This window comes from Synchiropus splendidus, chromosome 7 (genome assembly GCF_027744825.2).
Source record: "Synchiropus splendidus isolate RoL2022-P1 chromosome 7, RoL_Sspl_1.0, whole genome shotgun sequence".
Lineage (NCBI taxonomy): Eukaryota > Metazoa > Chordata > Actinopteri > Syngnathiformes > Callionymidae > Synchiropus > Synchiropus splendidus.
The window spans coordinates 11,589,885-11,611,066 of NC_071340.1; the positions used below are offsets into that span (position 1 = coordinate 11,589,885).

Consider the following 21,182-nt stretch of genomic DNA (forward strand, 5'->3'; position numbering starts at 1 on the left):
CTTTTACCCTTCGACAGGCTGTTTTTGAAAAAGATATCTAACATGTCCGCAATTTGTTAGAAACCTTGATGCAGACGAAAGAGGTTTTGACGAAAGATGAGATGGAAAAAAAAGCCTCTAGGAATTTAGATGAAAATTGACATAATTCTAATTCAACTATTTCTATAAGTGGAAATATTGTTAGAGTTGTAGAGGTTAGTTAGAGAGAGTTGTAGAGTAGAGTTTTTCGCTGCTTGTGATTGAGTTCTCATATTCTTTTTGATTCTGTGGGTTGCATAAATGCATATATATATATATATATATATATATATATATATATATATATATATATATATATATATATATATATATATATATATATATATATATATATATAGTCTTCCAATGCGGTGAGTTGTTTATTCAGAGGGGCGTGGCCTGATGTGTGTCAGCGATAGTTTATTGAATGACGATGTGGGTTCGCAGTGTCCGAAGTTCTGGGGTTGAGTTGCAAATGGAGCCAGTGAATCCGCGGAGTCACGCAGCAGGTGAACAGGGTGAAATGAGAGAGAATAAAAGTTTGGATCCACGTGCGTGTGGTGGTGTGTGTACTCCGGTCCTCGGGGACACGACGGGGGCCCGCGAGCGCTCACCAGCTGACAGCGCGTGCTCCACCAGGCCATCCAACACCTCTGTGCACGAGCCTGACAACAATGGTCTGAAATTAATGCGCACCGCGTAAATCTAGCGAAAACTCACCTAACGGACGCGAGGAAGCGCCACAAATGAGAGAAAAAGCCGAATAACAAATGCGCACCACTGCTCGGAGGCTTTTAAAAGTTCCACAAAACAACGCTTCACGTTATGTTGTCGAGACGTGCGCACGCGACATATGGGGAGCGGGCGCGTGGTGGCCACGTTTCACGCTGCCGTTTGTTGACCATGAATTATAAAGGAGGAGGATCGAGTGTTGGAACTTTTAATAATGGAATGGAATAACGTCCACGCCACGGGCGCGGGAGTTGTTTTTCTGGTACCAGGACGCACGCTATATTGATGTGTGATAAGGAAGAATAATAGTATTTCGAAAGAGAAGACACACACAGACACATAGAATTAAATTAATACACATTAAAGCCAAACATAAATCTTACAGTGCCGATGTATCGGATTAAACAAATAACAATAGTCAGTGGAAATTGATATTTTGGTATTTATTTCTTATTGGTTTCGAAGGACAAGAAGACTCCACTTTCAAACTATTTTAATTATAGTCAGTAATGGAAAGGCCCAGGCTGTTCACTAAAGAACTCATGAATCTGTTGGTGTTAATAGACTATAATGATTATAATAATTAAAAAATATAGTCAAAATAATATGTGAGATGTAAAGTATACTGATACTACTTTTTAACACTTAAAAGTAGTATCAGTATATTACTTTTAAACAAATATTTTACCCCTGCTAAATGTTTGTGAATACTGTTGTGAATACATTATACAAAAATGGAGATCGCTCCATGTCAAAAATAAATCAGGTTAGACTTTTGCTGACGTTCAATTTACCTTCTTCTTTTATTATTATTATTATTATTATTATTATTATTATTATTATTATTATTATTATTATTATTATTATTGTTGTTGTTATTATTATTGTTTTTGTTATTAGTTGTAGTAGTAGTAGAATAATAGCAGTAGTAGTAGTAGTAGTACAACTGTTGGTGGTAGTAGTGAAATATCATACAGATAGTATCTTAAATTTCGAGATCATAAGGTAATACTTGTTTCATATAATCATAAATGGGGGTGGAGGAAGGAAGCATCGATAAGATAAGATCCAAAACTATAAGTAACATATGGTTACTTCTATTATTATCAACGAGTTAATGGTCGGACACAGTTGTTTTACTTTCTGCTTTTTTCCTATACGTGACGTCTATATTAAATAATTAGAGAAAAATAATGGAACAAAAAACATATTAGTTTGATTTTTTTTATTATTTCCCAAAACAAACTAAAAACAGTGAATGGCAAAATTATAGCTTTGTTTTCGTGAAAATAGTTAAAAAAAGGAAACAGAATAAATCACATAGAAACAATAATAAATACATGTCAATTAATCTCATCCAGTGAAAGCAAAAGACACACGATCATTTTTAGATACAAAAGAAAATACAAAAGAAGGCAGTGATGATGGCTACATTAGGCTATCGGTGGACTTGGCGGTTCTAATCTATCAAACAAAAGATAAACTATCTCAAAGGAACATCTTCAAGCCTCTGGCTCGAGTCATTTAAAGTGCACATTATAAACTTTTTAAGTTGGAGAATATGTTTAAAAAGCCAGAAGACACGGCAAAAAAACAGAAGCTACGAAAAAAAAACAACATTTAATTTAAAGTTGCTGATTTTCATTGTGGAATGGTTTTGGTCGGAGTGACGTGGGAGATGACCGTGGCAGCGTGACATGGCAGAGGGATCCCCACGTCTCCATCGTAGCGGCAATTAAAAATCTATTGGCAGAACCGAATTAGGCCTATATCACATCATTTCCACTCGTCTTGGTAAAAAAAACAAACATGGTTGTTGAAGTCTTTTCCGGCGTTGACACGGTTAAAGTCCCTCAGAAAGACAGGAGATGATGCTGGTGCAGCTTTATCTCCGGGATGTCGTCGTCTTCACTCGAGTGCAGCTCCATCACTATCTCGTCCGAGTCACTGAAGTGCGAGTGCGGGGAGAACTCTCCGTCGCTGCGGGGGGACGCCTTTCTTCCTCCCTCCGTCTCCGTTGAGGAGGTGGGCGAGCACATGGCTTCCTCCACGATGGTGCTAAAAGACGCGTCATCGAAGGCAGCGCGGAACGGAACCCCTCCGACGTGGACAGGTAAACCAGAGGTGGAGTCTGTGGGCGAGTCTGTGGAGAGGTCACTTTTTGGCGAGGTTGACCCGCAGCTGCTGGAGGTGTTCGGCCCCTGCAGCAGGTCCGCCAATGCGTTGATGTAAATCTGCGCCATCTGCAGCGTCTCGTACTTGGACAGCTTCTTGTCGTTGTCAAACGCGGGGATGACGCTGCGCAGCTCGTCGAACGCGTGGTTAAGTCCGTGCATGCGTCTGCGCTCGCGAGCGTTGGCGGCGACGCGCCTCTGCTTCTGGACGCCGTTGGCGGGTTTGCTGGAGGGAGCTCGGTGCCGCAAGGTCGGGTCCTCCGCAGCCTGCTGGCCGGAGAAGGTGGCTTTCAAACGGCACAGCTCTCTGACTTTGAGCGACGAGGCCGAGACACTCTTGGAGGTTTTCCTGTAGCTTGGAGGGCTCGGGTGTCCGACGGAGCATGGAGACCCGCTCTCTGGAAAAATAACAAAAATAAATATACGTCAGAACGGGACAACAAACCGCGTGAGAGCGTGTGGATGGGGCCGCTTACCGGGATATGAGCCGATGCTCGGGCAGGGTGACAGCCGCAGGTATTCGGTGGAAGTGTCTGCGCAGGCGCCAGGAGCCAGCCAGGAGCGTGGATCGGTGCCACCGTCCAGCAGCGTCCCCCGGCTCTCCCCCGTCACCATGGAACTCCGGGATTCCAGCACCAGTCCAGTTTCTTTGCTCCAATCGTCCATGTTTCCAAAAAAAGCGACTTGTGGAAGAGCAACAAAAATGGAGGCGCACCTGTTGTTGAGTGTCGGTGTCGCGTGCGAGACTGCCGTCTGAAGTCGCAGCGTTCGTTTAAGAAGCGGCACGCGCCTCGGAGCCCCCCTTCGCGCGCTTGTCGCGTGTTATCGTCCAATGGGAAGCGGTGGTCAATGCCCAGGAGAGGAGGTGATGATGATGATGCTGATGGTGCCGCTGACCCCCCTCGCTGGAGAGCCGCACTGTTTATGAGAGCAGGGCGAGGTGGGGAGTGTTTAACGCAGGGGAGGTAAGTGGAACCTCCCACAGGACGCACGTGCACGGCGGCACTTTAGGTAGGAGCGTGAACGGCGCGTGACGCCAGAAGACATTGCCACCTGTGCGCGTGGCTGTTAGTGCGGGACAGACGCTGGAGAACAGAAGCGTGCTGGCGTCACTTTGTTGAAACCTTTTCTGTTTCTGTTCTGAGAACAAACGATCTAACAGTGAACACATGATAGGAACATTCAAGTGTGAGAACTCGTTTTATGAATCTTAGATTGTTCGCAAAACACGGGGATAAAAACGAGAATACACAGAACGAATAAATAAAAAAAATCATAATAATTTGTAAACTTATAAAAAACGTATTACCACTAATTACACTGTAAGACAGGTGGAATGAAGGGCAGTCAATTTACGCGTTCGCCCACACTGAAGTTATGTTTGAAACGGAAATATAATTTCGTCTTAGCCGAACTGTCAAAATAAAACAAATTAAAACACCTTCACTTAAAATTGCACACATAATTCACAATGTTGAAGAACTTCAAACAAAAAAGTTCGTGATATACAGTACATTGTGAATTAATATCTATTTCAATCTCCTCCAATACAATGTAAAGTCCTTACGTGACAAGTTATATGATCTTTGTATAACTATTATATTAAACATGGCGTCAATATTGTTACATAAGAGGACCAAGCAATGGTTAATTGAGAATGTATGTAATGTACATGTAATGTATGTATGTACATACACTCCACTCAATATTTCATCTTTGATCATAGAGAGGTTGAAACTTAATGCCACTTTTCCTGAGTGTAGATGTGCAACTGAATAATAATTATAACGTACTTATAGCGTACTTATAGGACAGAAGTTTTGTCGTGGGTTAAATAGCAAAGTTCGATTAGTTTAATAATAATAGTTTATTGGGACGGATTAATCAAATATATAACCTGATAACACTTTAATATCTTACAAGAAAACACATCATTCAGTTCAATTATTTAAACATTTAGAAATGGCTGATTACCATGCCAAAAACATGCCGAAACGTCATTATTCAAACATCAGTTTTAATGTTCATGAATCTAATTTAATACATGAAATTTTACCACGTTAATATACTTTATATGACAGTGTCTTGGGTCATAACTAATGGGGCATCTGCGCGGGCACATTAAAACATGGTCGGCTTTAAAATGTTTAATACAAAACAAAACAAAAAACAGTAAATGTATGTCCTTGGTGAAATGTTTTATGAAATGAAACTTCTACTGCCGTAATTACTTGTTATTGGTTTAATTTACATTCAGAAAAAAAGAAGTTTTGGAACAGAATTTGAAACGCCAAGAAGTCAAGTGGGGGGAAACGGCGCGGCTCCTGGGGGCTGGCGCGCTTATATTGTCAATTCATTCATGCTAAGATCATCTCCAGTTTCCATTTTCCTTTGTAACGGACCTTAAAACCCTTTTGATCCGACTTTTTGGAACGCCCTGTCAGTAAAAGGGGCTTCGCGGGGAACGGAAACATGAGCAGGGGTCGCTCCTTTCTGCGTGGACACGAGCAAGTGCAGACAGAGTCTCTCTCTCTCTCTCTCACTCAAACACACAGAAACCGACAGAAAGTCCAGTAGAAGTTGTGCGCTCAACCACCTGCGGCAGCTGATCAAAGACGCCCCTCAGTGGGACGCACTTTATTAAGCGTTACCTGCAGTGAACCGCGAACTCGTACCTGGTTCAAACAACGAAACAACTCATCGGTGCCGTCACTGTCCCAGTGCAGCGGAATTTACTGCTCGGCATCACACTGCATGTTTTATTCATCACACGCTCTGGCGCCGAGGCTTCGCCCCCACGTCCCACCTATGAGCCCCCGAGCAACGGACCGGGCCGAGCTCCTGAAGCTACCGACAGGTTGGATATTGTAGTTGGCGATTATTAAAGTGTCGCAGCCACAATGGAGACTCTATGTTCCATTGGTCACGCCTGGGGAGCTCCACTGAGGGCCAGAGGGGAGGCTCCCATTCCAGTGGTGGTGAGGAGTCTGCGTGCTGCCGCTTCCCATCCACGTCTCCCGGGAAACCACGGCTCGACGTCCACGAGGCTGGACAGAGGTGCGCCCCTCCCACGGACCCTGCCAGGCCCAGCCATGCAGGGCCTCAGGCTCCACGGGGGGCCAGTCGGAACCTCGACGGAAATACACTTGAATACACAAATAAATGACACTAACAAAACGTATGGAACGAGGAAAATACATTGCACATCCATTGCGTCCTCTGCACGTGGCAAATATCTTCATTTTCTCCTGGGTCTGTCCCGGGGCTCCCCCCTGTTAAGCATGTCGGCAAAACCTCGCCATGAGGTGTCGATCATTCCCAAGACCTCTTGGAAGCCATATAAGAGTTTGGCCATCCCAACCTGTTCATATGTGCAAAATAGCGTTTTCATGAAATTGTCTAAGGGCTGAGCAGTCCAAAACAAAGTGTTCTCAGTACTAAACACACAGAGGACCAGATCCACTGGGGACCTGGGACTGAGGATCATGCCTTTTAGAATAGAATAGCTGTAATAATAGAACGACACATGGAGCATCTTCACAAATGACCCTCTCCCCCTGCCACTTCTTTTTTTTTCCAGTCCTGCCCTCCTTATTTCTATCTATATTATTATATCTTACCTCATTGATATAGCAGAAAATATGCATCTACCACCTCATCATGACTGGTCATAATGACTGATAAGCGTAAGTGTCGTTTCAGGGCCCAGTAGGTGGTTCATAATTTATTCATGGCGTCAGTAAAACAGTCACTTTCTCTCTCATACGGCGTTAACATGCAAACAAGTCCCACTCCACACCACTGATATGAGGATTGGATTGAGAGTTCAGAGTGAAACAGCGTCACCTCCAGGTCAGAATCTAGTATTACAACGTTGAGCTCCACTGAACTTGAATCCCTATTGAGTCTATCCAGCTGTTAACAGCAGTCCCCTGGTCTTTGAAGTACAACCTCTAGAAGATTAAAGGAATGATAGAAATAATAGCGCGCAGGGAAATCACTGAACATTTGAATATAAAACTGATCTTCACTTTTTGACTTAAAAAACATTTAACGTTTTTAATCATGCATCAATTTTGGTTGAATACATTTTCAAGTCTCACACAATATGACAGCCATTGAATGAGCCTTTCTCACTTGCATGGAAACGGCAGGTCACTTTAAAATCCACTTCAAACTTTGTTTCTGAAAAAAGGCAGCAATAACCATCCCGCTGTAGAAAACCTGTTTATTAGACAAATTATACACAGAAAGCTTCGCCACTTGTAACAGAGGCCCCAGTTTGTTCAGTTTTGAATAATATGCAACACATACATCAAAATAGGCCTATATTAAATACTGTACATCGTAAATCTTCTGTAAATTATCAAGTAAATCCTGTCCTATGGATGGAAAAAAAAAAAAAAAAAACGCTAACAGATAGCGCAAGTTTCGGCATGCTTTCTTTTTAATCAACTTGCCGCTTGTTATTTCGCCAGCAAATCAAAAACTGGGGATGTCATGAGAAAAAACACAGAGCGCTTTGTTGGTTCGTGTTTCTGCCATGGGACGGCAGGGTTCAGGAAATAAACAGACAGTAAAACTCCACTCTAAAGCTCTCTCATGATAAACTTTCATTTTTGATAAACAAAAATAGTATGAACATGTAAAATATACATTTTTAATAATGTCTCTTATTTATATTAAATAAAACTTTTTTTTTAAATGTTTTAATGTTTCTTATTTGTCATTCAGTAGCCATTACTGTATCCTAAGGAACGAAAACCTAATGTGTCTGTGGTTCGCTTGAGTTCTCTATATGCACGACATGTTGCTGATCTTAAAGGTAACAAACAGAAATGCATCTAAACAACTGACATTATTAATAGAGTGTTAGTTAAAAAAAAGGGTTCTGTTTTACCACCCCGACCTTCCTCCACAAAATATTGTTAATTTTATTCCCTTCAAAAATGCACCTTAATGGTTTAATTTGAATTAATTGGCACTTTATAAAACAAGTAGAATAAACAGTACCCTTAACGTTAAATATATGAAATGGTCTCATCTCATAAAAGGCAGCCATTATTTTCACCCCTCGTGACGTCACCATTCGGAATGGTGCAAGTGCAGAGTTGCTCATTTAGGGGTGTGTTGTCTTGGGGATATTGTTGGTGTTTGCTCCGACATATAAGGCTTGTACTAAAGCTGCTGCTGCTGCTGCGATGGTTTCACCTCAGTTTGACAGATCAAGTCGTGATAACACATGGACTTAACTTAGTGAGGGGATGAAGCAAAACTAGGCAAATAAACAAACCGGGTGGTGTGAAAATGCAAAAACAAACAGCACTGCACTTATTCTTCTATTCAAATTTGCTGAGAGGAAACAAAAAAACAGACAGCTCAGAACAATGTTTTTGTACTTCCTGATCAAAACACATTCCACGCATCAAAATATACTTTTTTTTTTCTCCAAAAAAACAAAGACATATAATAAGCCTTGGACTTGTTCTGTTTTTTTTTCTTCTTCTTCTGTAAGTCGTTTCTTTTTGGATCGTCCCTTTTTGCCATCGGGTCAGAAGAACTCACCGTGGTTGAAAAAGCCAACAGCAGAAATCGAGGTACAATCACTTACAAGTCTGTGGGCACTGGTGCGATTCAGTGGCGACGACGATGTGCATCAAAGAGTGCGTGATTCAGTTTGCAAGTCTTGATGAAATGTATTGTCCTCCAGTGTCGAGTTGTTGCACTTCGTCGTGAGATGGATGGACGCACCTGCGGTTTGAAAGTTTCAGCTAGTCCCAGGATGACTGGAGTGGGGCTCTCTCATAGAGTTTTAGGCTCCTGACAGCAGGAAAATGACAGCAGTTTCTGTTTTCCCGCCTTTAAAAACAACAAATATCCACCGTCTCCAGGACCAAAGACAACATTGTTTGTCATCAATCCCTTTATAAACAGCTTTCCAAAACAACTTCCCCTTCGTGGGTGAATCATCCGCTCCTCTGTCCGCCATGGGACTCACAAGAACAAAGACACGTTCCTTGTTGACATGAGAAGAAACATCTAAACTCTAAAGTCAAGTTTAGATAAGATTCAGAGTCAATACATGTAGTCTTGTTTAACCAAACCAATAAAAATACCCCATGTCACACATTTTCTCCCCAAATGATCCCCCAAACAATCACAAGAACAACAGTAAAGCAAAGACTCAGGACCCTTTGACCACATAGATTTTAGGTAGACCTTAGCAGTTCCCCCGCTCGATCTCTGGATACAAGCGCCCAAGCAGAACTAAAAATGTAAAGATTCTTATGTACACAGATGCCTATTTTGGGACCCTTTAACTGACTGCACCTAGCGCTCCTCTCACTCCACAGCCTCCCGTTCCCTTTGCACCATCTGAGCCCTCTTATATAGAAGTTCCTCTGTCTGGATCATTGCCGTATCCAAAGTTGGGTCCTGGTCCTGTGGGCTGGTAGGGTATTGAGGACATTGTTTTGATAGGGCTGCGGAAAAAGCCACCATTGGGGGCCCTTTGTCTGAACGGACCAACCCCACCAGTCCGGTGGTCTTGAAGGCCGCTACCACCGCTTCCGAAACCAGCAGAAAATCCTGCGGCGGCTTTGGCTGAGAGACTGCGGCTGAGGGTTTGGATCTGCTCCGGGATGAAGGTGGTGGTGGTGATGTGGGTGTTGCGGAAATCGCTGATTTGCTCAAGCGCCTGCCGCGCAGCGGGCAGCGCGTCCATGCCCAGGGGGGTCAGATCGACGGAAGAGGTGGAGAATTGCTTATGGGGGCTTTCGTCCTCTGTGCACAAGCTGTTAACCCGGCGGTGTAGGTGCTCCAGGTCGATCTCCTTATCGTCCTGCAGGTGGGGAGGGGTTGCGTTTAGAGGTGAAGAAGAGGAAGCGTGGATGGTGAATGGCCAACAAAAAAACAAAAAAAAGGTCATGGTTAAGGATTGAGATGAAAACCAGAGAGAAAAAGGATTGAGAAAATTTCGAAAGGTCACCCATCAAAAAGTATTAATGGACGATAGCAAAAGATGGAACATGCAGGGAGTGAAATAATAAAAGGAAGCAGAAGAGAGAGGAGAGGACAAATGGAGGGAGGGATATAGAAACAGACTCTGAGCTGTGACAACTGAGAAAGAGGAGCAAATACACATACTACAAGGACTGTAAGAGGTGAAGACTGTTATGGTGTGAAAACCTTAAACTTGCTCTGTGATTCCAAGATCAAGTCTCATTAAAATAAGAGATGCACAACAGTAATCTGACACAACTCTGTTTAATAGTGATGGCTTGAAGAGTTTTCATGATGCACTGTTCTAACTTTCAGAGCTCAATAGCTGACACTTAAAATCATATGAGGTGTCGCGGATATAGTTGTTTGAAGCGGACAGTGCCATCTAGTGGCCGCTGAAAACACGGACATGGTTTCGTGAAACCTCATCAACTCATCACTACTGTTCAGAATTGCGACCTACACGGCCCACTTCCTGGTCGTGACGGGTCACATTGATGCTGTGCATCGGTTGAAATCTGAACTGAAGAGCTCACATTGAGATGAACGTCTCATTTTCAAGTGAGAGGCTTCAAAAACACAATAGTTCTGATGCATTCTTACATATCATGACCATCCAACGTTACAGTTCATATATACATCACCTTACTTAAACAAGTCTTTAAGGCAAAGCACATACAATAATCTTAAGTGAAATGAAACTTAAAAATCTTATCAATAACTTATTTGATCTAAAATAATGGTGACAGTGATTCATGCGCTAACTGTTGAACAGCAGCTCAGCGTGCGGTGCACGAGGGTGGTGGGTGGGGATTGGAAGGGACTGTGAGATATGTTTTTACTGTCCAACCACACGACTGACCACGGAACAGGGGAGGGTCTCTTTATCCAGGTCAGTGTCAAAAGTACGTTGACTGTGCAGGTTACCAAGACATCTGAAGCAGTTCAGACGGTGGAACTGGACTTTGCTTGATAGTGTGTTATTTTCTAGGTATGTATTGCACTTTTATTGCCTGAAAAACGGCTGTATAACTGATTCTCAAAACAAACAGTGATGGTTTGTCATGGTTGGAATCTCTCAGATTTAAACTCAAGCAAAAAATAATAATAATTCAAACTCGTCCAGTTGCCTCGTCTATACCTCTCGTATTGATGTCAGGAGGGTAACACAGGGCAAAGGTTGGTGGCGTTGTTGAAAAGTTTACTGACCGTGCTCTTTGTGTCTGAGGGTTCTGCTTGGCCCTACCATGTTTGGCTCAAAGGCTGCGGGCGCCGATACCGCTGCGCCCTGGTTGCTATCTAAGGAAGGGACAGCAGGAGGAAGGAGAAGACGAAGGGGCACTAAGGGTTGTCGCGGCAATATTGTACACGCATACAGATAGAGGGTACCGAGGGAGTGTGGCTCAGATAGGAGGGTGATGTGAAGATTAAATCAAACCAGTCGGAAAGGGTCAAACATGCATGGGAGGGATTTGTGGAACCACCAGGCGTCTCTTCAAGTCTCCGTATTGTCAAAAATAAATTATTTTTATTATCAAAACATACTCTAGAGACATGAAAGCAGCTTAACCACTGCCAATATAAAAATATTTTCTGTATATTAGTTTATCATTGGAAGCGTCCTTGTGTTGTGGAACACTGCTCTCTAGTGGCTAAAAGGCGCACTGCAAGAACAGGGCCACTGGCTCACGCCAGTCACTATCAAGTGCCTTCATATTAAAAGTGACCAACACTTGATGCTCCTAAAGTTGTTGGTTTAACATTCAAATATTATCACATGTACTAACCAAAGCTTTACTTCTATTGAATGTATAACCTTGGCGTCGGCGGTGAGGTGGTGAAGGTGGTCATTCTCATTTTGGGGGTGAGCTCAGAGGGGTTGCTGGGTTCAAAGGAGTGCTGCACGATCAAGGCGCAAGGGATGTCGCAGCATGCTGGGGGCTGGTAATGGGGATTCGTGACGGTGGCGTTTGAGGAATTGGGGGTTTGGTTCTGGGCCTGGCCCAGGGTAAGGGGGTGCTCATTTGGGGTGTGCGGACAGGGGTCGACAGTGGGCCTGACAGACGGACCATCCGCCTGCTTCTGGTGTGACAGTGCAAAAAGGTGTTTCAGAGATTAGAAAGTGGACAGTTTCATCCAAATGTTGGTTCACATGCAGGCAGATGCAAAAGACGGCAGCAGACAGACGAGAGGTGTGTGATCAAGCAGATGGAAAGATGGATAGGTGGAGGAGAGGGAGGATCAGTTGAAGAGACAGACAGGTGGGGGGTGAGCAAGAAGAAAGACATGGCAGTCAGTCAGCAAACACACAGTTAAGCAGCTTATTCTGTGCCGTGTCCTCAGAGAGACATTCGCACAGTTGTTATACCTGGAAAGGGGAGATGTTTAACCTGGCAATTTGTTTTGCTCTCTGCCCCTCTCTCACACTTTCTCCCCTCGCCCGCTACACCCCTCAACACAGAGTACTTATCTACAGAAACAAAACAAAAATATGAAAGCTTTGAGCCACAATGACACCAATAACTTTATAGAGTTAGAATGAGCAGACTGGGGAAAACTCCCATTCGAACTGTTGAGGATGCATACAGGCTTGAAAAGCCACATCTACTCATTCTTAATCTATGGATATATGGAGGATAAAAACAGAACCACAGATGCAGGAAGAGTTCTGACAATGATAAAACCCAATTGTGTTGATCTAATTTCCCTCTTTAGAGGTCGACCCAGTGACAGAACTCTTCCTTTAAACCACATTTAAAACACTATCATTGTCATTACAGCGAGACTCATGCACTTAATATAGGTAGAAAAATAAACTTAACATGTATAAGCTTCATCTATTTTTCAGTTTACCTTGAGATATCCAGAGCAGTAACTTGAGTTCTGTTGTAAAACCCAACCCAAAACCAACCAGTATTAAGTCCAAATGATGAAGAGCACTTCATTCAATTCAATTACCAGACTTAAAATGGCCGGGAGACTGATAATACACGGTGCAACCATGTGTGTTTGTGCGGACAACAACTTGAAGTTTCACGTGGAAAGTAGATTCAATAGTTGCTGAAATGAAATGTCAGCCAGACATCGAGATAAATTGGACACGAAGCACACACACAGACACTTAGCAGCCATTACGACAGTTGAAGCGTAAAGAAACGCAGACGCATGTACATGTAGGCGTGTTTAGAATGTACAAGAAGCACAGACAACAATGCAGCCCAGTGATACAGGTAGTAGAGCAGTTTTGGGGTGAGTTGGAAAGATGGGTGTGTGCATGAGTCAGGGCTTGTGTTTGGATTCACTTGCATTGGTTGAGATTCACACTTGTCCCACGAGGACGAGGACATAGCATGTGGATGACTGAGGTTTAGCAACACCATGACACAGTGTGTGAACATTCTCTGTGTTGACGTAAAGCCAGGCATGAGCGATGAGGTCAGACGGGGCCGTGCAATGGGAACATGCATGAGTGTGAACTGTGTGTGTCTGTAAGAGAAGGTCATTTAGGGAGAGACGATGATGTCATTGCTTCACAAGCGAATACCAAGTGTCAATGATCTGTATATTACATCATGCATTATCTTTCATATTTTCAGGACTGAAGACTAGATAATCTGCTGCAGACCGGCGGAGTGAGGGATGTTGAGGTCTTTGCCACGCAACATTGGTCATTTTGTATGGAGAGAATAAGCCTCGTCTAAAAATTGTCTTAATGTTTCTCTCATTTATTCCCCTTTTTTCCATATATACAAAGAAGTATATGAATGTCTTTAGTTTGATGGACAGTTTTTGGTCACACCAAGAACAAACGCCTCAATTTCACTCGATTAAATTGAACAAGCTTGAGTTCAAGAGGGAATCTGGTTGTAATGTTTTACTATATATTGTAAGATAGTGTTGTGAAGATTGTCCTGAAGTTTTTAATTGTTTTTGCTAATAAAACAATTGGACAACGTGTGAGTGGCCTGGGAGGCTGATAAAACTGGGCACCTAGAGGCCAGCCAGAGAACTGCATCCCAAGGGCAGCACAAAAGTCCAAGGCCCAAGAACTATGAGAAGTAGCAAGAGCTTTTCAAGCAGATCACAATGAATTCGAGATAAGAGACTTAAGTTCAGACTGATTTGTAACAAAACGCAAAATCTAACACTCAGCAATGGGCACCCCTGACATAGTGGGTAGACTAAAGCGGCACTATTATTTCATTTATTCATACCCTGTCATCTGACAACACTACATCATGACACGGCAGTACATGGAGGGTGTCTCCGCATGATTCAAAATTTCCACCCACAGAGAGTCAGGAGAGACACCTCCTGGTTACACACAAGTCCTACTCTATCTAGACGTCTTTTTTTCAGACCCTTCTCATTAATCTTGTGGTAAATAAAATGACGCTTTTAAAAACAATTACCCACAAACCCTGCATGATGACTTCAGTGCAGATTCACAGGCTCCTCTGCTCTATTTATCTAGCTTTAGATGCTGAACACACTCCAGCCAATTCATCATCCTTGACTCAAAGCAAATTGAAAGAAAAAAAAAAAGTGGAGGTTCTGCTGGTTAATAGGCGACACATGCAATTAATCTAGTTAGCAGCACTGATGTCAGGTCCAATCCACTGCTCCGCGCGGCAGAGACCCCCCCTCCCTTTTAGCCCTTCTTCTTCTTTAACTGTTTTCTCAGAGCGACCACCATCTTGTTGAATTTTGATGAATCCACTCGATAGCGCGAGTTCATCACGTACTCACTTATCAACTGACAGCAGTGGCTTCATGTCTCATTTAGAATTCACTTTAAGATTCTTTTATTGGTTTTCTAAGAGCTTAATGGCCTCCATTTAATTCCCTCCAATACTCTGGTTGTTCTACCATTAAAACTAAAACACAAGGCAAGGCTTCGATTTCTTTTCACAGTTCACTTTATAGTCAACTATAGTTAAGGATGAAGTGTTTGTTTGGAGGGAAGATGGAGCAGAAACAATAAGAATTGTTCTTCCATCTGCTTCTATCTGATCTCTATATAAAATACTACGCAAAATGCATATTGTGTATACTAACTGTGTACAACATATTGAACACATAGAATTTTTATCACTTTAAACTGCTTTATTTTGCGTATAGATCGAACACTTCGATGCTCTTCTCCACCTGAACCATGAGGTCAGACAGACTTTACTAGTTATTTCAGTATTGATATATTATTGCAGAGGTGGCCAAACAGTCAGAGGCTAAGAGCCACAATGTTTTACTGTGTTGCTGAAAAGAGCCACATCCTACACATATGTAAAGCTGCACCAAGGTGAGTTATGCAAATGACAAACCTTGGTTCACAACTAAACTCAGCCAGATTAGACGGGAGAAGGAGGCAGCTCGCAAGAGTGGGGACAGGAACTGCTACAAAGAGATGAAGTATCGGTTTCAGAGGGAGCTGAAGAAAGCTAAGGCCGCATACTCTGACAAACTCACGCAGCAGTTCTCAGCCAATGACTCGGCTGCGGTGTGGAGAGGGCTCAAGGTGGTCACTAACTACAAGCCACGTGCCCCCCACAGTCTGAACAACCTCACTCTTGCGCAGGACCTGAACAACTTTTATTGTCGCTTTGAGCAGCCATTTTGCCCCAGCACCTCTGTGGTCTCTCCAGCCCCATGTTCCACTTTACAACAAAGGACTGTGCTGTCTCTTAGTGACACAACTAAGACCAACGATGTCACTGAGACAGCAAAGATCACAGTCACTTTTGATGAGCCACCCCCTCACCTCCCCCCTCTTTCTCTTGACATCATGGAGCAAGACGTGCGCACTCAGTTCAGGAGGCTGAACCTTCGGAAGGCGGCAGGTCCGGACAGAGTTTCCCCTGCCATCCTGAATCATTGTGCTGCTGAGCTGGCTCCAGTGTTCACGGACATCTTCAATGCTTCCTTGGTGTCCTGTCATGTTCCTGCCTGCTTTAAGTCCTCCACTATCATCCCTGTTCCCAAGAAGGCCAGGATCACTGGACTGAATGACTACAGACCGGTGGCACTGACGTCTGTGGTCATGAAGTCCTTTGAGCGCCTGGTTCTCTCTCACCTGAAGTCCATCACTGCTTCTCACCTGGACTCATTGCAGTTTGCCTACAGAGCCAACAGATCTGTGGACGATGCAGTGAACCAGGCCCTTCATTTCGTTCTGGAGCATCTGGACTCCCCAGGAACCTATGCCAGGATCCTGTTTGTGGACTTCAGCTCTGCCTTTAATACAATTCTTCCAACTCTGCTTGAAGACAAGCTTCGCCAGCTGGACGTGCCTGACTCCCTCTGCAGATGGATTACAGACTTCCTGACCAGCCGAAGTCAGCGTGTGCGGCTGGGGACGACTGTCTCCGACACTCGGACCCTCAACATTGGGTCTCCTCAGGGCTGTGTTCTCTCTCCATGGCTCTTCTCCCTGTACACTAACTGCTGCACCTCCAGTCACCAGTCCGTGAAGCTGATCAAGTTTGCGGACGACACCACCATCATCGGGCTCATCTCAGATGGAGATGAGTCGGCTTACAGGAGGGAGGTGGAGCGGCTGGTGTCCTGGTGCAGCCACAACAACCTGGAGCTCAACGCTCAGAAGACAGTGGAGATGATCATGGACTTCAGGAGAGTAACAGCTCCTCCGTCCCCTCTCATGTTGGCTGGTTTATCCATTCCTATTGTGGACTCCTTCTGCTTCCTGGGAACCACCATCACTGAGGACCTCAAATGGGAGCCAACCATCAGGTCCCTCATCAGGAAGGCCCAGCAGAGAATGTTCTTTCTGAGGCAGCTACGAAAACTACGACTGCCGACGAAGTTGCTGGTGGAGTTCTACACAGCCATCATCCAGTCCATCCTCACCTCCTCTATCACCGTCTGGTACAACAGTGCCACCTCCAGGGACAAGAGCAGACTGCAGCGCATCGTACGTTCTGCTGAGAAGGTGATCGGTTGCAGCCTGCCACCTCTTCATGACCTGTATGCCTCTAGGACCCAGAGACGTGCAGGTCGGATCAGAGCCGACCCTTCTCACCCTGGACATAGACTGTTTGTTCCTCTTCCCTCTGGCAGGAGGCTACGGTCCATCCAGACCAGAACCTCCCGTCACAGGAACAGCTTCTTTCCCTCGGCCGTCAGATTGTTAAATTCATGAACAGCCTTGTTGTAATGTTATTCTATTTATTTTATTTGTTTTTTGTTGCACTTTATTCCAAGGCACTTTCCTAGTCAGTGGGCTCCCCACTGACCATGGCAATAAATTTGATTCTGATTCTGATTCTGATTCTGATTCTGATTCTGTAAGGTTCACCTGAACAGCTGGTCATGTGACTTGGCTGCAGTATAGTGGTTGCAGTACGTCCCTGTGTGTCACTAGGTTGCTGGTAAGCGTCCGGCGTACGTCTCTTGTGCGTGTATTTTTAAAATTCACACATTTTTACCGTCATCCTCCTCGAAATATCAAGTGGCGTCGATAGAAATGTGTGCGCCATTTATTTTACTGGTATATGTTTTTCACTTGGCTCATGCTACCAATAACGTCGCCCCGGTCTGTGTGTGAGCGACATTGCAGACTGGAGCATCTCGTCTTCACTCCACTGAATTAAACGGACTTCACGACGCTCAACAATGAATAACAGGTGAAACACATGCCATACCTTTAGTTTAGGGTATGACAAAGTGAAACCTGGAACTAAGTCATGTAAAGCGGTCCAAGCCAACTCACATTGGCTGACGTTTATTGTTTATGTTTCAAAGTTAAATGCAAGTCTAAATCTCTGAACAATATTTTTAACATTTCGCCAGCATAACTCTTACTTTTACTTCTTATTTCCTGTATAAACAATCATCTAGATCAACAACTAGACCAAAGTCGCTGCCAGTTCAGCGGCTCATTTGGTGAAGAGCTGCATGAAACTGGGGAATGAGCCGTGGGTTGTGCACGGGCTGCAAGACACCGCCTTTTGTTTGGTTCTCCTGATATACTTTGCACATTGTCATGCAGCTTTTAAATAAAGATCGATCGACTGATGACCCATTGAACACCAACAATTGTCAATGGCAATCCATAAGGCTTTGCTTTGGCACGACGGAGGTCAGGGGTGAACTATCAAAAACAGACACGGCCGACTGAGCCCCTCAGGTTGTCGCCATGGTAACAGAACTGCTTGTTTTAATAGTTATAAGCCAGAGTATTTCAAACGGCATTAGTCCTCATCCTGGAGTCACCATCCACCTGGGATTGCTCTAACCATCTCCACCATCTTATGATCATCTAGTCTGAGACCGTCACATCAGTGGGAAGCTCATTTCCCAAGCTGCTCCTCTAATGAAGATGGTGGGGGGCCGCGCATCTCAGTCTCCGCTGTGTTTAAGGTGACGCTAATCACCCGCGCCTCTTTGTGGCTGACCACTGGTGGACATGACCACTGGTCTGAAAGACAGATTAAAGGTGGTGACGGAGCAGGGGGGCCGTGTGTTCAACAGTGTGTGGAGAGGAAACGCTGCTTCTGGATCGGATTATTTAAGAAGAAAGGAAAAGGCAGATGAAAGACTACAAATTAGGCACTGCTGGAGACTCCTATTAAAGACTTCATGTTTTTATGATACCTTATGAATGTTTTTTGTTTTTTTAACAAATAAAATACAGGTAGTCCCTTCATCTTAAACGTCATATATTAATTTTAATTTAGTTTAATGTATTATTTTCTGAATTTAAATATTGATTTTAGTTACATAACGTATCGACTAGTAGTAGTGAAATAGCTTTTCTTGAGCGCGAGTATTTTAGTAAAAATGAATACCGTTTTGGGGTGGAGCATCTAATTCATATATTGGGCCTGTGTGTTCAATATTCTTCACATAATTGGTCCAGATCAATGGACACAGCTCAGTATCGATTGCCATTGACACGACTAGAGTAGGAGTCAGTTTCAAAGCTTGGAGTTGGAGCTAACAAAAAAAGCCCCGGAGCAACCTTCTGCTGCCTTCACTGACCGGCACGGCGCATCCTTCACTAGCAAAATGTCAAGTGGAAAACTAAATCAATATAAACGGATAAACTGCTCTCGAATAACAAACATGATCAAAATTGAAGTCTTCATTGTTGCTCCAAATTGAATGTGGACGACTAACTTGGATCCAGTCTAAAATTCACACAAATGTACTCACTTAAATGTTTCATTAGGAGTATGACAGAGTGTCATTTGGCGGCAGTGGTGCAGAAAATTGCCATTCAAAATTCCTCCACGTAGTATGAAGGTGATTAGTGTAGTAGGTAAGCTGATCTGACACAGATATGCCAACTCCTCATTACTTTTTCAGTGTGCGACCCATCTCGTACATGCTGTTTAATTTGGAATGTGAAATTGACTTTGACTGAGCACGGAGTTCTTGCTTCCAAACTGAGGTTTTCAGTCTGCTATTATTATGTCATGCGGTGACGCTGAGGCGACTAAAGTGCGGCATCTTTTCGAACACACCGTTGCATCTTGATTTAAATTGAACATGCGGCTGGAACAGTTTTAAGTTTCCGTTTACATGACCAGGAGGTTCCACAATTACAATCCATTATTGGATAATCGAGCCACCCAGTTCTTTGACGGCAGCAAAAGCATCCGGTGAAAAACAAGAGAGAGTGAGAGACGTGCCTATCAGGGGAAATCATTTCCACAGTCCGGTTTAATTTTGCCAAACGCCACTGAGTCACAACACACTGGCTGAATGGTGCTATCACAGGAAGCTAATTCAGTGTCTCCATAATCAAAGTGGACTTTGAAATAAAGACGAGTGATGTTTTTTGACGGGAGAGAGACAGAGAACTTTGGCACTTCAGAAGAAAACAGTGAAACAATTTCTACTATAACTAGTAGTTGAAAGTGAAGCAGAAAATGCGCCAATATAGTTTAAATCTCAAAATAATAGGTCGGTTTAAGTGGTGTTGAATAGCTGTAATTGGAAAAATAGTAGTACTGCCTTATTTCATCATGAAACACGTCTTTCATTTGGAAGCTCCTTTTAAATAATTCACTATCTGTCTGTCTGTCTGTCTGTCTGTCTGTCTGTCTATCTATCTATCTATCTATCTATCTGTGTCTGTCTGTCTATCTACCTGTCTGTCTGTCTGTCTCCTGTATCTATCTAACCATCTATTCTATGATAGATAACAGCTTGAAATGCAACACAATACGATCAGTTCCCTGAGACATCCCACCTTTTTTTTCAATATCTTGTGTGGCCTTGTCAGGTTTTGGTTTCACAGTAAAAGAATTTGAGGTGGACTTGTGAAGTTTTGTTATGGTAATTTAGTTCATGAGAAGTGACAATGTTAGCATCTGATTCCATCACAAGTGGGCCATGCAGTCAGGTGTTTCTCGTGTATGACGTTTGTTGACACAGTGTTTCGCTTCACGGAAATAGTAGCTATTAAGAGTGGCACTGTTTTTTCCCATTCCATTGTTCTTACCTCCTTGGATGGGACTCTAGATCCCTTCCTCCGAGACCACCAGCTTTCCACCATGGCAATGAGGCAGGACAGGACCACGCCAGCGGCGAGGACACAGAAGACCCCTGCAAAGCTTTGGATATCCAGGGCATTAGTGTGCTGTCGCGTCTGGAGTGAGCTGTACAAGTCACAGGGGCTGTCCTTTGGCCACCACTTGAGTTTCAGGATATCCATGTCGCCGTTCTGCTGAAGCTCCAAGATTCTGCAGGGAGGAAGGACACAGATGTACAAGCACAGTTACTTACAGACAGACATCTAGGGAGAAGTCTGGCAAAGAAAACCAAAAGCCCTGTAACCCATCACTCGAAAGTTCTGAGTTGACTTTCAACTCAAATTCTCAAAGCTTTACCGATCCACATTTCCTTTGCCCAAGCTACCTGCAAACAAACCAGAAGGATATTTTTCCATGTGGAAAATATGAAACAAGAACAGGTGTGTTTGAGAGTGCCACAAGGCAACAAGGAAGTGAAAATGCTAGACAAAATAGAAGAGCGTCCTGATGCTAAAAATAAATCAAATAAAATAAGCAGAAGACGAAGAGCTAGTTGCATCACCAGCATACGGTACGCTGACAAAACAAACTTAAATAAGAAACTGAAGAGCAAAGGCTCGCTCCACACACACCATAAGAACGTTTGACATTGATAAACGTATAATATAAAATACCTGAATTCTGTCTTTACATCATACAACATGAAAGCTTAGGGCTTCAAAAAGGGCAGCTGCTGTAGCTCCTTTCTTCCATTTGAGGG

The 21,182-nt window shown here is 43.6% G+C and overlaps 2 protein-coding genes across 8 annotated transcripts in view; both read right to left on the minus strand.

Annotated features, from left to right (window-relative positions):
* Nucleotides 1-2,603: 2,603 nt before the first annotated feature.
* On the minus strand, nt 2,604-3,590 carry atoh1a (atonal bHLH transcription factor 1a). Its single transcript, XM_053870542.1, has 2 exons — nt 3,401-3,590; nt 2,604-3,322 (listed from the first exon to the last, which is right to left on the minus strand). Exons 1-2 carry the CDS (start codon nt 3,588-3,590, stop codon nt 2,604-2,606), a joined length of 909 nt encoding a protein of 302 aa, XP_053726517.1.
* Nucleotides 3,591-7,163: 3,573 nt separating this feature from the next.
* The window catches only part of grid2 (glutamate receptor, ionotropic, delta 2), a 410,310-nt gene continuing 396,291 nt past the window's right edge, over nt 7,164-21,182 (minus strand). Inside the window, exons 15-17 of one of the 7 annotated variants that reach the window (XM_053869669.1) lie at nt 20,392-20,632; nt 12,780-12,809; nt 7,164-9,765 (exon numbers count right to left, since the gene is read on the minus strand). In XM_053869669.1, the coding sequence (XP_053725644.1) occupies nt 9,310-9,765; nt 12,780-12,809; nt 20,392-20,632 (727 nt within the window). In that variant the 3' untranslated portion in view covers nt 7,164-9,309. Of the gene's footprint in view, nt 12,009-12,779; nt 12,810-20,391; nt 20,633-21,182 lie in introns of all 7 variants that reach the window. The other 6 variants (XM_053869672.1, XM_053869671.1, XR_008415513.1 and 3 more) reach the window with 6 other exon arrangements.

What these genes read in the sequence shown, in the direction of transcription:
- atoh1a (XM_053870542.1), bottom strand. Translation starts at nt 3,590, where the DNA reads ATGGACGATTGGAGCAAAGAAACTGGACTGGTGCTGGAATCCCGGAGT. An exon ending in GAGCATCGGCTCATATCCCG is followed by an intron (nt 3,323 to 3,400) that starts GTAAGCGGCCCC and finishes TTATTTTTCCAG; the next exon opens with AGAGCGGGTCTCCATGCTCC.